General features: G+C 42.5%; 1 protein-coding gene across 6 annotated transcripts in view; it reads right to left on the bottom strand.

Moving 5' to 3' along the window:
* scrib (scribble planar cell polarity protein) overlaps positions 1 to 10,426 on the bottom strand; it is a 73,478-nt gene extending 63,052 nt beyond the window's left edge. For 3 of the 6 annotated variants that reach the window (XM_046056237.1, XM_046056321.1, XM_046056409.1), the window contains exon 1: positions 9,307 to 10,424. In XM_046056237.1, coding sequence (XP_045912193.1) covers positions 9,307 to 9,465 — 159 coding nt within the window. In that variant the 5' untranslated portion in view covers positions 9,466 to 10,424. Of the gene's footprint in view, positions 1 to 9,306 lie in introns of all 6 variants that reach the window. The other 3 variants (XM_046056576.1, XM_046056492.1, XM_046056655.1) reach the window with 2 other exon arrangements.
* Positions 10,427 to 12,618: the final 2,192 nt, after the last annotated feature.

Here is a 12,618-nt window from a genome sequence, read left to right as displayed (position 1 = left end):
AAATGAAACCATTTTCTGCCTCAATCTCAGCACACATCGGACAAAACAACCCCGCATAAAACTGACATGCAAAGAAGCGAGAGGAAAACAAATTGAAGCTAGACACTAAACACCATTTACTAAAAAGAAGAACCACATATTACAACAAAAACGTCACACTATAAATAATTTAAAGTGTCCATACTTTCAGGAAAAGATGATCACATTAATGCTTTTGAACAGAGCTCTTCAGTACACACAGACACATGTGTTGTAATATGACAGTGGGCATGTAAGTAAATGATGAAAAACATGATAGCTAAATAAAGCCATTGTAAATAAGCAAGTGCCAGTGGATTTATCTGTTGACTGTTACTCAGTACATTGACTGTAAAACACATCCATGTAAAATATTGATCAGTGCAGGAGTTACACCTGAAGATACACCTTCCAGCATGCAGCAAAAAGACATCATAATCAAATACAACATGGTAGTTTCCTGGCACATGAAGACAAAGAAAACATGTTTATTCAGTGATACTGGTTATCGGTAGGCAAAATCAATAGTGTTATCAATAAGGAGGAGAAGTAGACAACACAGCAATTTAGATCAGCTTCAAGTGAGTATATCAGATGATGATAACTTAAGCGATCAGGAAACAATAGTACGGTGTTGCTGCGCAGTACACATATTTGTACTTTATCAGCGAGCAGCTAAATAATGTACATGTGCAGAACACATTTGTTTTAGAAATATGTAATTGTGTGTGTGCGGGAAGAGTATGGATGACTGCACGTGAATAGCCGCCCAGCTGTCTCACAAAGGCTTTTCAACACAACCACAAGTAAGCTCTCAGTCTAACTGATTATTACACATTTTAAAATATTCTCCCAGATTAGTTCCTGGCCAATATAGATCAATATTAGCCTGAGACATATTTAATTCTGTAATTTATGCTTTGGGTTGGTTAGACTGATATTAACAGGAGTTATGAAGTTTAAAAGCGAGACATCAGTTCTCAATGGAGCAAAAAAAATTATAAAAACTTTTCTGTTACTCAAAAATGCACAACATAATAGTTTAGAGACAATCATCAATCAAATTTGGCTCAGTTGGGAAAAAATATTCCCCAAATGGAACCAAATGTTTGCTCTCTGGAGCCCTGTAGAAGACAGACAGCAAGATAGTGAGTCAAGTGAGGAGTGTTCAAGTGGTGTACACAGTGCCATCGCAGTAGTAAACACTGCTGCATCCCCAAGTGTATTACCGTCCTCCTTTATCATGACTCGGGCTTAACATTCCTTCACGGGTTGGTGCCACAGTGAGATTACAGAGAAACATAGTGCTTTACATCTTTTATCATAAACTCTATCAGTCAAAGACGCTGTGGGCTTCGGAGTGTGTATACAGGAGAGAGGGAGAGGCTGGGAACAAAACAGAAACACAGCTGTGCAGGAGGAGGAGGGGCACTGGAGTAAACAATAACAATAAAACATAAGCCGATTTTCTCAAACCTCCTGTTTTTATGCCTGGACTTGCTCTACAAAATCATTTCCAGAGAGGAGATGGTCTCACGAAACAACAGGGCATTCCACGGCTCACTTGATTATTCCCTCTTCCTGCTCGCAGAGACGCTCCCAACAAAAAGGAATCAACAAGAAAAACACAGGCGTCAACAAATCTGACCGGCCCCAAACCTAGACGCTGACTGAGTTGCCCGACAGAAAACAAAACCAAACCAAACCAGGGCTTTGTGCGCGTCCTGAAGCAGCTCTGCCACCAGGACTAGCCCTGGCAGAAAGTCATCCTGAATCGGCCACCTGTTTCAAAACACATCAAAGCAGAGCAGCTCTGTTTTGGTAGCTGTTACGTAGATGAAGTGGTTGCTAATTAGTTAAATTGTGCTTCTCACTACTACTGATGAGTACGTATTAAAAACAGCATGTGAGTGAAGTGGTAGAACATTTACTTCCTCTAAAAACTAGCTAGTATCATCTACTGTAAACTGGCAGGAGATAAGAGAGCTGAAGTGAGGGATAGTGACCCATCCAAAGCCACTGGTACAGAAAGCGTGCTGGGCTGAGGATATAAGGGCAATCACGTTTCAGAGCGATAGATAGAAGCCTTCAATGACTGTGTGGCCACCAGATAACGGGTAGCATTTGTTTGTGGTTGGTTTTAATGCCGTTCCGGGTAACCTTTTCCCCCCACAGGGACATCAGCACCCTGACAGATTAGCCTCAAAGGACCATTTGTGTGACTGAGAGTGGAGTTCTTAAGGTCCAGTGTGATCAAAAGGCTCAGAAACAGCATCCTATCCCAAAGGAAATGTCACCACTCCAAACTTCACATGTTCATCGACGGCAGCAGCCTCTTTCTGAGCCTAAACATAACCTGCTGAACCTGTGCCACACACAGACAGTTTACTCAAACAGAATAAACTTTTGGCACAAGAAGACCTCAAACTGCACAGCTAACAGGACGGGAAATAACCAGCCTCGTCCTTGGCAATTACAACTGGCTGTTTACCAAGCCTTACTGACAGCTCGCAAATATTACTGTATTTCCTTTTCCTTCTCAGGACAGAACATAAGCACTACTATGTACTTCTGAGTACAAAGAAGAATCGGAGATTGTGCTGTGGCCTCATATTTAAAGTTAAATCTTTATGCTAAAAGCCTCTTACATTAATAATCAAAACATCCAAAATCCAGTAAAAAAATTATTTTCTCTGCTAAAAAACATGACAGAGTGCAAAAATTATTACTCAGTTATTCAAGTGAAAAATACCAAGCATTTCCAGGTTCCAATTTCTACTTTTCTTTGTCTTATTGGATATTTTCGAACTGTTGGTCGCACAAAAAATACTTTGGACTTTACTCATTTCTGACATTTTATTGAACTAACAACCTACATTATACTCTACATGTTAGTTGTAGCCCTAACATGATGTGAATTAAGACAAAGGTGATTTTGCTAACTGAATTTGCAGCTTGAAACCAACAGGAGACTTTAGCTCTTTAGCATCTGAGAAGCAATAAAGTTTGCTTCTTGATTTGCATTTTAGTTTGTGTTTATAATAATGATTTAAGTGTGCCACTCCCTGCTCCTTGATGATACAGGCAGGCCTGTGGCCTTTACCTCTGAGGTTTCTAAACACTGGCAGCTGGGAGGATGATCAACACAAAGACAGTGGAACAAAAACAAGAATATGGCGTCGCCTTGCACATCTCGTCTGTGTGTACTTAACGCCTGTAGCCAACAGAGCTCCCGTCCTATCACAGTGCTCCAGCAGGGCAGGCAGCCCAGCCACAGACTCTCCCCTATCGCAAACAGCTGCCGCCACCACCACAGCCATCAATTATTCACCGGAGCTTTGCCTTCTTGTTTACCTTTGAGGCTGGTGACCAAGGCCAGAGTGCAGGGACGAGTGGTGAGAACCAGCAGTACGAGTGTACAGACCAGTGTTAAATTCAAATCACATCGCCGAAAGGAAAGTAGGGAATCATTGGACGCATGTCATGTGACAGCCCAAGCCCGAACAGGAAATGCTACTGTGCTGAAAGTCAACAGGACCACACAGGGTGGAACCATCAGCATTATCATAATGGGACTGAGAGCTGTAGAGCTGTGTTTCTCTACCTCAAGTATGCTTGTAACCAATTGATAATTTCTATTATTGATTGATTTGCCAACTTTTATATGTAATTGCTCATATAGTCTTGAAAATGTCAAAAAATAGAAATGGTAAATGCCTGTCACAAGTTCTCAAATTGCTTGTTTTGTCCAAAATCCCGTGATTATTATACGAAAAAGGAGGAAAGCAGCAAATCTTTACATTTGAGCAGCTGGAAACACAGCAAATGTTTTCAGAAATGACTCGGAAAAAAATGTATCGTTGATTTATTGTACAAAAACAATGCATCAGGCAGTGATTGAATTATGGGATGGGAATGCTGCATTTCAGGGGCACTGCCACTGACATTGTGACACAGGTCAGTGGCATAAACAGATGTCCACATGCACCTTGTGACCGCTAGTGTGCAGGTTTACATCAAAAATACTAGAGGTGTCTTATAGCAGCATTGTGTTCTGTACTGAAAGCTTGACATTACCCAGTAACATTGCTGCCATTTCACAGAAAGAATGCATGATTTCTCAAAGTGAAAGGGAGGAAAGTAGGGAGGATGTGTATGTGCTTGTCAGATAGGGCAAAGCAGAGCATCCATCTACACCGTGTAGGAGTCTTCAGGGGACTGGCTGTTGGCTCTTAGACCACTTCTCTGGCTGCTTCTTTCCCACCTGACACCGCATGTCAGCCCAGATTCTGATGTTCATGGATGGATGGATGGCCTCGACACCAAAAGTCCCGGAGGACCACGGATCAGCGGAGCTCAGCTCAGTTCCCTGATCACTTCCTCTCAGTGGAGGTGCCAGAGACCCTCCTTCTCCTGTTAATCCATCTCCGGAATAAAAATACACCCCCCCTCCCACTACTACTACATACTCTCTCTCTCTCGCTCTCTCTCTCTCACACACCTCCCAATACCCCTCTGTCCCACCAGATTTAGGGGGAGGGGGCAGGCAGGATGTGAGACCAGCTGGTCATCAGCTCAGACAAAGAAACCTGCTGAATGTGCTCCCGCATCAAAAAGAAACTTGGATCTCTCACACTGCTGTTTCTTTACAGTCTCACCAGCTCTGAACCTCTTCCACTTTTCAGGCACTTTGATATAACCCAATTCTGTATGGCAGGGTGTCTGATTACAAAACGTTTTGTTGCTTTTTTAAAAACCACTACTTCTGTTTTTCCTCACAAATGTAGTCCTCTACAATCAGAGTGGGGGTGGAGTCAATAACAGCCACAAATTGAGGAAACGTCTTGAGTCATGAAAACAAAAACATTCACACAACAAATCATACTTTAGATCCATTTACGCTTCTTGAACAACAGCACCTCTGGCTTCAACGTGCTTTACCAAAGCAGGAATGAGGCGAGCAGAAGAGCTGAGCCAGACGAACGATGTGGTTTTACCGCAGAGAGGCCAGTGGCAGGTGTAATTTATCTTTGGTCCTAGCCTAGTTCAGCCCGTCGCTGGGGAGAGACAAACCAGGGCTCTCCTGTAGAGTTAACTGGAAACTCAGGGAGAGGAGACAGACAGCAGAACCCAAAAGTACACTGTAAGTACACTGTGTTGAGTGTACGTGTCCTAGATTTATAAACAGATTCTCCCATCAGTTAATTCTCAATATTCCTTAAGATAATATTTAAGACTTATAAAATAAAGCACACACAAAACACATGACTATTCAATCTTGGACAAACAATGGCAGACCGATTCATATTCAGCAAGAGCTGAGAGAGGAGGCCTAATTTGAGTTTTTCTTGACCCGAGGTTGAACACACACAAGGGGCTAAAGAGAAAAGCAGTCTGATCTTTATCAGTCCATCTGTGTGCTCGAAAAAAAGACCCAAAACGGCAGAAAAGCAGATCCAACAGGAAGCGTACACTGAGACGCACTGGCATATATAAAGTGTGTGTGTGTGGGGGGTCAAAACTGTGTTGCTGAGGGGCATTTTCACGGCCGGGTGGAGCTCTAATCTGCCCTTTAGCCACAGATCTGTTAGCACACAGAGAGAGAGGGCACTGGTGACAGCTGGGGATTAAAAAGACTGCATTGTCATCCTTCCTATTTATCATGCACATATACCTCCTCCTTTCATTCAGACAACAAAATATCTACACATCTCATTTTCTCTTTTCAGACAAAACCTGGCCTCCAATTAGTAGTGTACTCTTATGGATAGGGGAAGATCAATTGGTGAAAGAATTAGACATTTCCTCACAGCCCAGCAGTTGTCATTTCTAGTTGCAGCAAGTGTTGAGGCAGGAAGTCCTTACTGTAACATATCAAGTGTACCTGGAAGATCCCATTAGGTAATTAGGTAATACTGGGAGCAACATGCATAAAACCTGTTTCACAAAGTCTGATGGGAACACACCCATCAGGGATTTGTTCCCTGTTTCAACAATGGAAAAGCCAACACAACAGCAAGTAGAGAAACTCTGTTGTATTCTTGTGTTAGAGCCGTTGTTTAAGCTGCTGCCTACTGCACCTGCAGCCCACCAGTTTCCTCCAAAAAAGGAACCCGCGTGTGGGTTTTCAGCAGGTGTAACTGACCTACAACAAATCTTAAAAGTGATCATTTGAGTCATGACATGCTTGCAGACTTAATGTACGCCTGGTCAGGGGCATTGCAGTGCACACAAGAGACACAAAGAGCCATGACATTGGATATGGGGGGGTGGAGGGGGCAATCGGACTTCTGAATGGACTTCTTTGTAACCTGTCATGGGACTTGAGAACAGCTAAAAAGATAATTCCCTCTTCCTCAACATGATCTTTGAGGCACGGTTAGTTTGTCAAAGCAGCAAAAAGAAATTGAGATTACTTTAGTGGAAACTTTCCTGCTGAAAACACAGGACAAGTGTGGGAAAATATGGATTGTAGGGCATGTAGAGGTCTGTCAGTTTATATAAATTAAAATATAAAAAAGCGATCAATGGTTTCTCCCTTTATGTTCTGGAGTTTCATCATCAGAGATCATCATAGCGCCTTCATAGGTAAACTACATGAAAAGTAATGTCCCAATAGCAAAACAAAAGACCTGTCACAGGCTCTTTGTCTATCTGGGATTAATTTTTGTGCAATGACAAGACAGAGCTACGGTGCAGCATTAAGGACTAAGGATGTATGGACATGAGGGGAATTCCTGACCAGCTGCCTATTTAACTGGTTCTCTAAAGTTATTCCGGATATGTCAAACTTTATGCCACGACTTCATGTCGCATAATCACTGCCTGGATATGATCTTGTCCTAAATCAGACAAAAACTGAAAAACAGTCATTCTAAATTTCTTTTTTTAACAACCTAAGCTATGTTCTTGATGTGGCAAATGCAGACATCATTGCCGCAGAGAGCATAATCTAAGATTGGTGGGCAGTGTGGTCGGGGTGAGTCACAGCAAACCTAAGAAACTGTCAGGACGTCTAAATCTCCATCTGTTCACTACGTTAAACCCCTACCAATACGATCAAGACCTACCAACCCCCAGAAGCACCACTTTAAATACACACCACAATTGTTTTACTGTTCATTATTCATTTAAAACTAGTCACCACTTATGTGTGTTTGTCATGTAATGGCTGTATTGATCGTCATACTTTGATTGTTTCAAAATGTTTCTGCACACATAAATCCACTTAACTGAAACAATGCTGTGCCTGACTGGCCTATAAGCTTGTGACTGTGTCCCAGGACAGTTTGCAGCCCACCTTTAATAGAGTGATAGTCTGCGAAGGTGTCACATGTTATGCATGGTGGTTCAGCCAATACACATGCCAAAATTCATCCATACTGCTTGTGTGGAAAGGCAGGCTCATTTGCAAACATGGGATGAACTGATGAGCAAAAATGACCCGGGACGTTAAAGACTGACATCTAAATATAGCCAAAGACTGACAAGTCCACAGACTCATCTCTGACTTTAATACACAGTGACAGGGAAGGAGCCCATAAATGCATAAAGACATTCAGACTCTTACTCACTTATGAGCTCATTATGGTAATGCCATTCATCATACATTCAGTGCCCTTGTTCCCAACCCTGTATGAGCCTGACCTCTCACACTGCTCCCTCGCTGAAGCCCCGCTGACTCCGAGCACCAGAGAGGGCCCATATGCTTTGTGTCTGCACGCTATGCATTCACCAAGACCACATGAGACAGTCTGTCAGCACGCATCTATGTCTCCTGGTTGAAGCCAGACCCACACAGAGAGACTGTGTCAGTTAGTTGTGCCGGATTATTTGAGTGTGTCCGTCACTCTGTATCTTCAGGGGCCATGCACCAGGTACACTGTGGATATCTGACAGGTATGGTGTGGGGGGAACACACACTGTCTGCAGGTTAGCCTGATCAGGCAACGCAGGCCTCGGTTTTTGTGCCAAGACAAGGCCCTGACTACACTGAAGACACATTAAATATTCAGCAACCACTGCATGTTTGTGTGTGACTAGCTCTGTCCGTCTGTGCCAAAACAGTGAAAACAACAGCCAAGTTTGTGTCCCCGGAGTAGTTACGCACAAGGCCATCTTTGATCAAAGTAACTCAAGGAGGGCTGATCTAAAATAAGTACTCTTGTGTGTAAAAAGTAACACACGTCGAAGCAAAGAGATTGTTCAAAACAAATGCAAATACATCCATTGCTGGAAGATGAACAAAAAAGTTCTATTGTTTATGACTGCCAGAAGGTAACAGTCCCTCGACTTGTTAACAATCATCATTAGTGAATGTGCCACTTGTCCCTGTCACTGCTAAGCTAAAGCCGTGAAATGTGGGAGACTGACAACGTCTATGAATATAAACTCCCTGCTCCATCACAATCACAGCCAGTGTCCCTGTAATGAACAATGTCTTGAACTGTATAAAACAAGGATAAAGTCGAGCAAGTTTGTTCCAAAGCTCTGGAGAGCTACAGGGAAAACAGATCAACAACATTTCTGCCCCTCTTAAAATAAACTGTTGCCTGTGCAAAGAGAGCTTTTGTCATATTTCAAATAGTGGGTGTATGGGTGTGGACAGTGTTGCACTTCATTCCACGCATGTCTCCCAACACTGCATCCAATTTAAGAGGCCACTAATGCCATTACTACAGGCAACACGTTGTGTGCCAGCTGTTTTGGTCAGGGTTAGTCCCTCTGAAAATGCAGCATTTCCACCCTGCAGCTGCCTTACTGACTAAAACATCCAATCACCCTGGTCCATTTATCTCCACTTTATTTTCTTTCACACAAGTTAATTAAAAGCTCCAGTGTTGTTGGAAATCTACTGCCACGCAAAAAGTAACATCCTGACTCATTTGTTGCTGATTTTAATACTGTTATTAACTTATATATATGCAGAACAAAACATGTCATCTGCAATGCCTGGTTGAAACACAAGATACTTTTTTTGCTTTCAGCATCTAATGCTGTTACAGCACTACAGGGCAGAGTGACCAAACCCATTTCCAAGGGTGTAAGGAAGGCGGTACCCTTCTGAGAAGGAAGTACCTGAGCAGGTGATAACATGAAAGCTATTTACTGTCCCCTGGCAGTGACCTTTGCTTTTCACCTAAGTAAATAAACTATGTGCAGGTGTGTAGCGTTGCAGGATGGATTTGGCGGGGTTAAACCAAGAAAACCATCAACATACCATGTCCATCAGTCACATTAGTGAATTAGGCACGGGGGAGACGTGCTTCATGTGTGAAACGTACATACCTTTGGTAGCTCTTTGAGTTGGTTGGCATCGAGGAGAAGTTCTTCCAGGCTGCGACTGTAGCGGAACACCTCATCAGGGACTGTCTGCAAGTTGCAATGCCGCTTGTCCACCGACTCGACGTGGCGGTTGCAGCGCCACAGGGGGATACACTTCAGCATGTCCGGCCGCCGTGGGGGATAGGGTTGCCGGTGCTACTGAAGTCTCCGCATCGGAGGGTGAAGCAAGGGGGGTCGGCGGGAGATTAGATATTTTGTGGGAGTGGGCTCACTCAAGGTCAAATCACTTGCTGTGTTCCCACGACGATTCTGAACAGGAGGCCGAATCCACTTAGAGACACAAAAATAATCCCCTTCGATCTGTTAGCGATTTCTCCAGTTTCAGTTCAAGCAGCGTTCAAGGATAGTCAGGCGCGTCCCCGCGTCATTCACCCCCGAAATTACAAGTAACATAAACAAAACTGAGAACTCCCACTTGGCCGAAGTGTCTCCTCACTTCTCGCACTCACTTCTTCGCAGATACGGAGTAACGTTAGCTTGTTTTGCTACCGCCACCATCCCTGTATGAGCCCGAAGCCCAGTCGCGGCTACTAGCTGAAAAACATGCAACCAACGACCCAGCTATGCGGTACCGTTGCTTTAAGTATCAGAGGCATGAGTGGCGACTGCTAAAACAACCGCTTGACTTACAGATAAATCACTACCACAAAACGGCTAACGTAACCGGCGGAGCGAGCCAGCAGAGATTAACCCGAGTATGGCTGCGCAAGGATGTGCTCGTCCTCACCGGCTGTGTTGTTAGCAAGCTAGTTACCCGTAGCTAACCTAGGCTAGTAGCTGACTGAACGCCTTTGTGCCTAACTGCCGTTAACTAACGTTAGTATAACGAGAGCTACGGAAACATCTTCTTAACTGACCGGTTGTGTTTAACAGCAACATTCCAAAACACGTTAAAAAAAACGGCTCCGTGACTGCTGTTTTAATGCGACGTACGTAAAATGCCACCAGCAAGAGCAGTAGATTCAGCAACAGCCGCGTCTCCCTCCCCTTGTCGAGCCAAGGCAGGCCGGTTTGGCGTGTGGGGGGCTGGGCTGGAGCGCAGGCCACACGCGTTACTGTCTAGCGCCACCTAGCGGCGGATATCAGTTAGCTTCAACTCACAAAGAACCACTAATGTTGCGTTCCAGGCAACTCGGAAATTTCCCACCTCTAGCTAGAAAAAGTATCATTGAATTCCACTTGAAGTGGGACTTATGCTGCATTCACGTGTTTGTCAAGTCAAGTTTATTTATAAAGCACATTTAAACAACAACCAGAGTTGACCAAAGTGCTGGTCAAAGTTATACAGTAGAAGACATAAAAATTTAAATCAGATATATTAAAACAGGCCAAACAATTAATGACATACAGTAATAAGATAGAAAAACAACACAGTTAGATACAAAATAGATAAATAAAAACAAGAGCGCAGGTGCTCCTAAACAGACTCAAACGTCAAAGAATAAAAATATGTTTTAAGTCGAGACTTTAAAGTGTGGGGTGATGATCTAATAATTAGCAGTAGATTATTCCACAGTCTCGGGGTTCTATGAAGGGGTTCTTCCGACTTCGATGTGTTCATGTGCTTTAATGGGCGGGGATCCAGTGGATAGCACTGTGGACTCACAGCAAGAAGGTTCAATCCCCGGTCGTCCCGTCCTTTCTGTGTGAAGTTCTGCGTGGATTTCCCCCACCATCAAAGACAAGTGAGTTTCTCCAGTCAGTGCCGTTTGACCAGACACTGATAAACATGTGGAGTTGGTCCCCGGGCGCTGCGCTGCGGCTGCCTAGAGAATGAATGTATGTGACAATAAAAGTATCACCTTCTAAGGCGGGATGTGGAAACAACATGGACGGTTGCGTTGGATTGTGATTGAAACAGTTGTTACTGCACCAGTACATTACCTGAAAGCATTAAAATATTGATTGTACTGCAAATTCTGCTAATAAATAACTAATTAATCTAGGTCAGTCTACATGGACAGCAACGTAAAAATTATAGCCTCATACCATATTACAAATGACAAGTTGGCAAAAAAATATTTGCAGTAAGTGATTTCACACAATTATTCAAAGTTTCAAACCTTCAACCACGTTGTTGGTTTATTGTTAAGAGTTAAATATCATCTTCTTCATCATCATCATCATCTCAAGTCAGAAATAAGCCAGGGAGGTCAAGGTTATTAAAAAGAAAATATAGCCAAAACTAATTATTAAAAAATAATTTAAATATATTATTTTGTAAAGCTTCCAGAGGTCAAATGATTTAACAGCCTTTCGGGTTGTACACTTAGATATGGAAAAATATATTTCTTAATATTAGCAGCCAGCTTCAGAAAGCTTGGCTTTATTTTCACAGAAATTTTGTCTTACACCAATAAATTAATCACTAAATTCATCACATAATATTCTGAACATAATTGTTTTCTCATTTTCAGTGAATCCAGACAATACATTTGTCCACAGTGATGCAAATTGACGTTACACAACGAGGACAGCTCCCGCGGAAGCACATTATAATTGGTAAACCAACTAAAAGGCAACATAAAGTATATTTGCATGTATTTAATTTAATTTAATTTGGCTTTATTTGCCAGGTATAAGTACACATACGAGAAATTTGACTCTGAATCATACATTACTCACGATGTGCTTACTCATATAATAAAGAATCAGACAACACATATATATACATACACCATAAACCAAAATCTAGACAGATCGAGACAATAGTGAAATGAGCAGAGTGCAAAGGATGTTGGAGAAAATTATTATCATCATCATCATGTACATGTCGAGGGTGGATATATATATATATATATATACACACACACACGTGCGATGGAGCGGAGCGCAAAGGATGCAGGAATAACTAAGGATTAAGTGGAGGTGTTATATAAGTGAGGTAGGTGGATATCATATATACAGTATACAATACAGTCAGAGTTACTGGGTTATTATACAGGAATTGTTCCTGACACCGTGAATCAAAGGTCAGCTCTTCATCAGAGTGATATTAAATTAATCTGATGTAGAAAAATGTTGTCAATGTTATCAGTTATAGCAAAGAATCTCTGAAAATCGTCTTCTCTGCACAAAAGCTATTCAGTAAAATGTTTAAAATGCCTAAACATTTCACAACATTAGGATGTATACACTACAACATTTGATGTTGCTAACGGCCATCCTTTATATTAACACAAAGGGCACTGCTGAGGGTGCAACTGCGTGCACGCTTGACAAAGAGTTTGTCACGGTCAGCTGTTTTTCGTTCAT

The sequence above is a fragment of the Micropterus dolomieu genome, linkage group LG01 (genome assembly GCF_021292245.1).
Source record: "Micropterus dolomieu isolate WLL.071019.BEF.003 ecotype Adirondacks linkage group LG01, ASM2129224v1, whole genome shotgun sequence".
NCBI classification, from domain to species: Eukaryota; Metazoa; Chordata; class Actinopteri; order Centrarchiformes; family Centrarchidae; genus Micropterus; species Micropterus dolomieu.
This window is presented reverse-complemented; position numbering and strand designations above follow the sequence as displayed.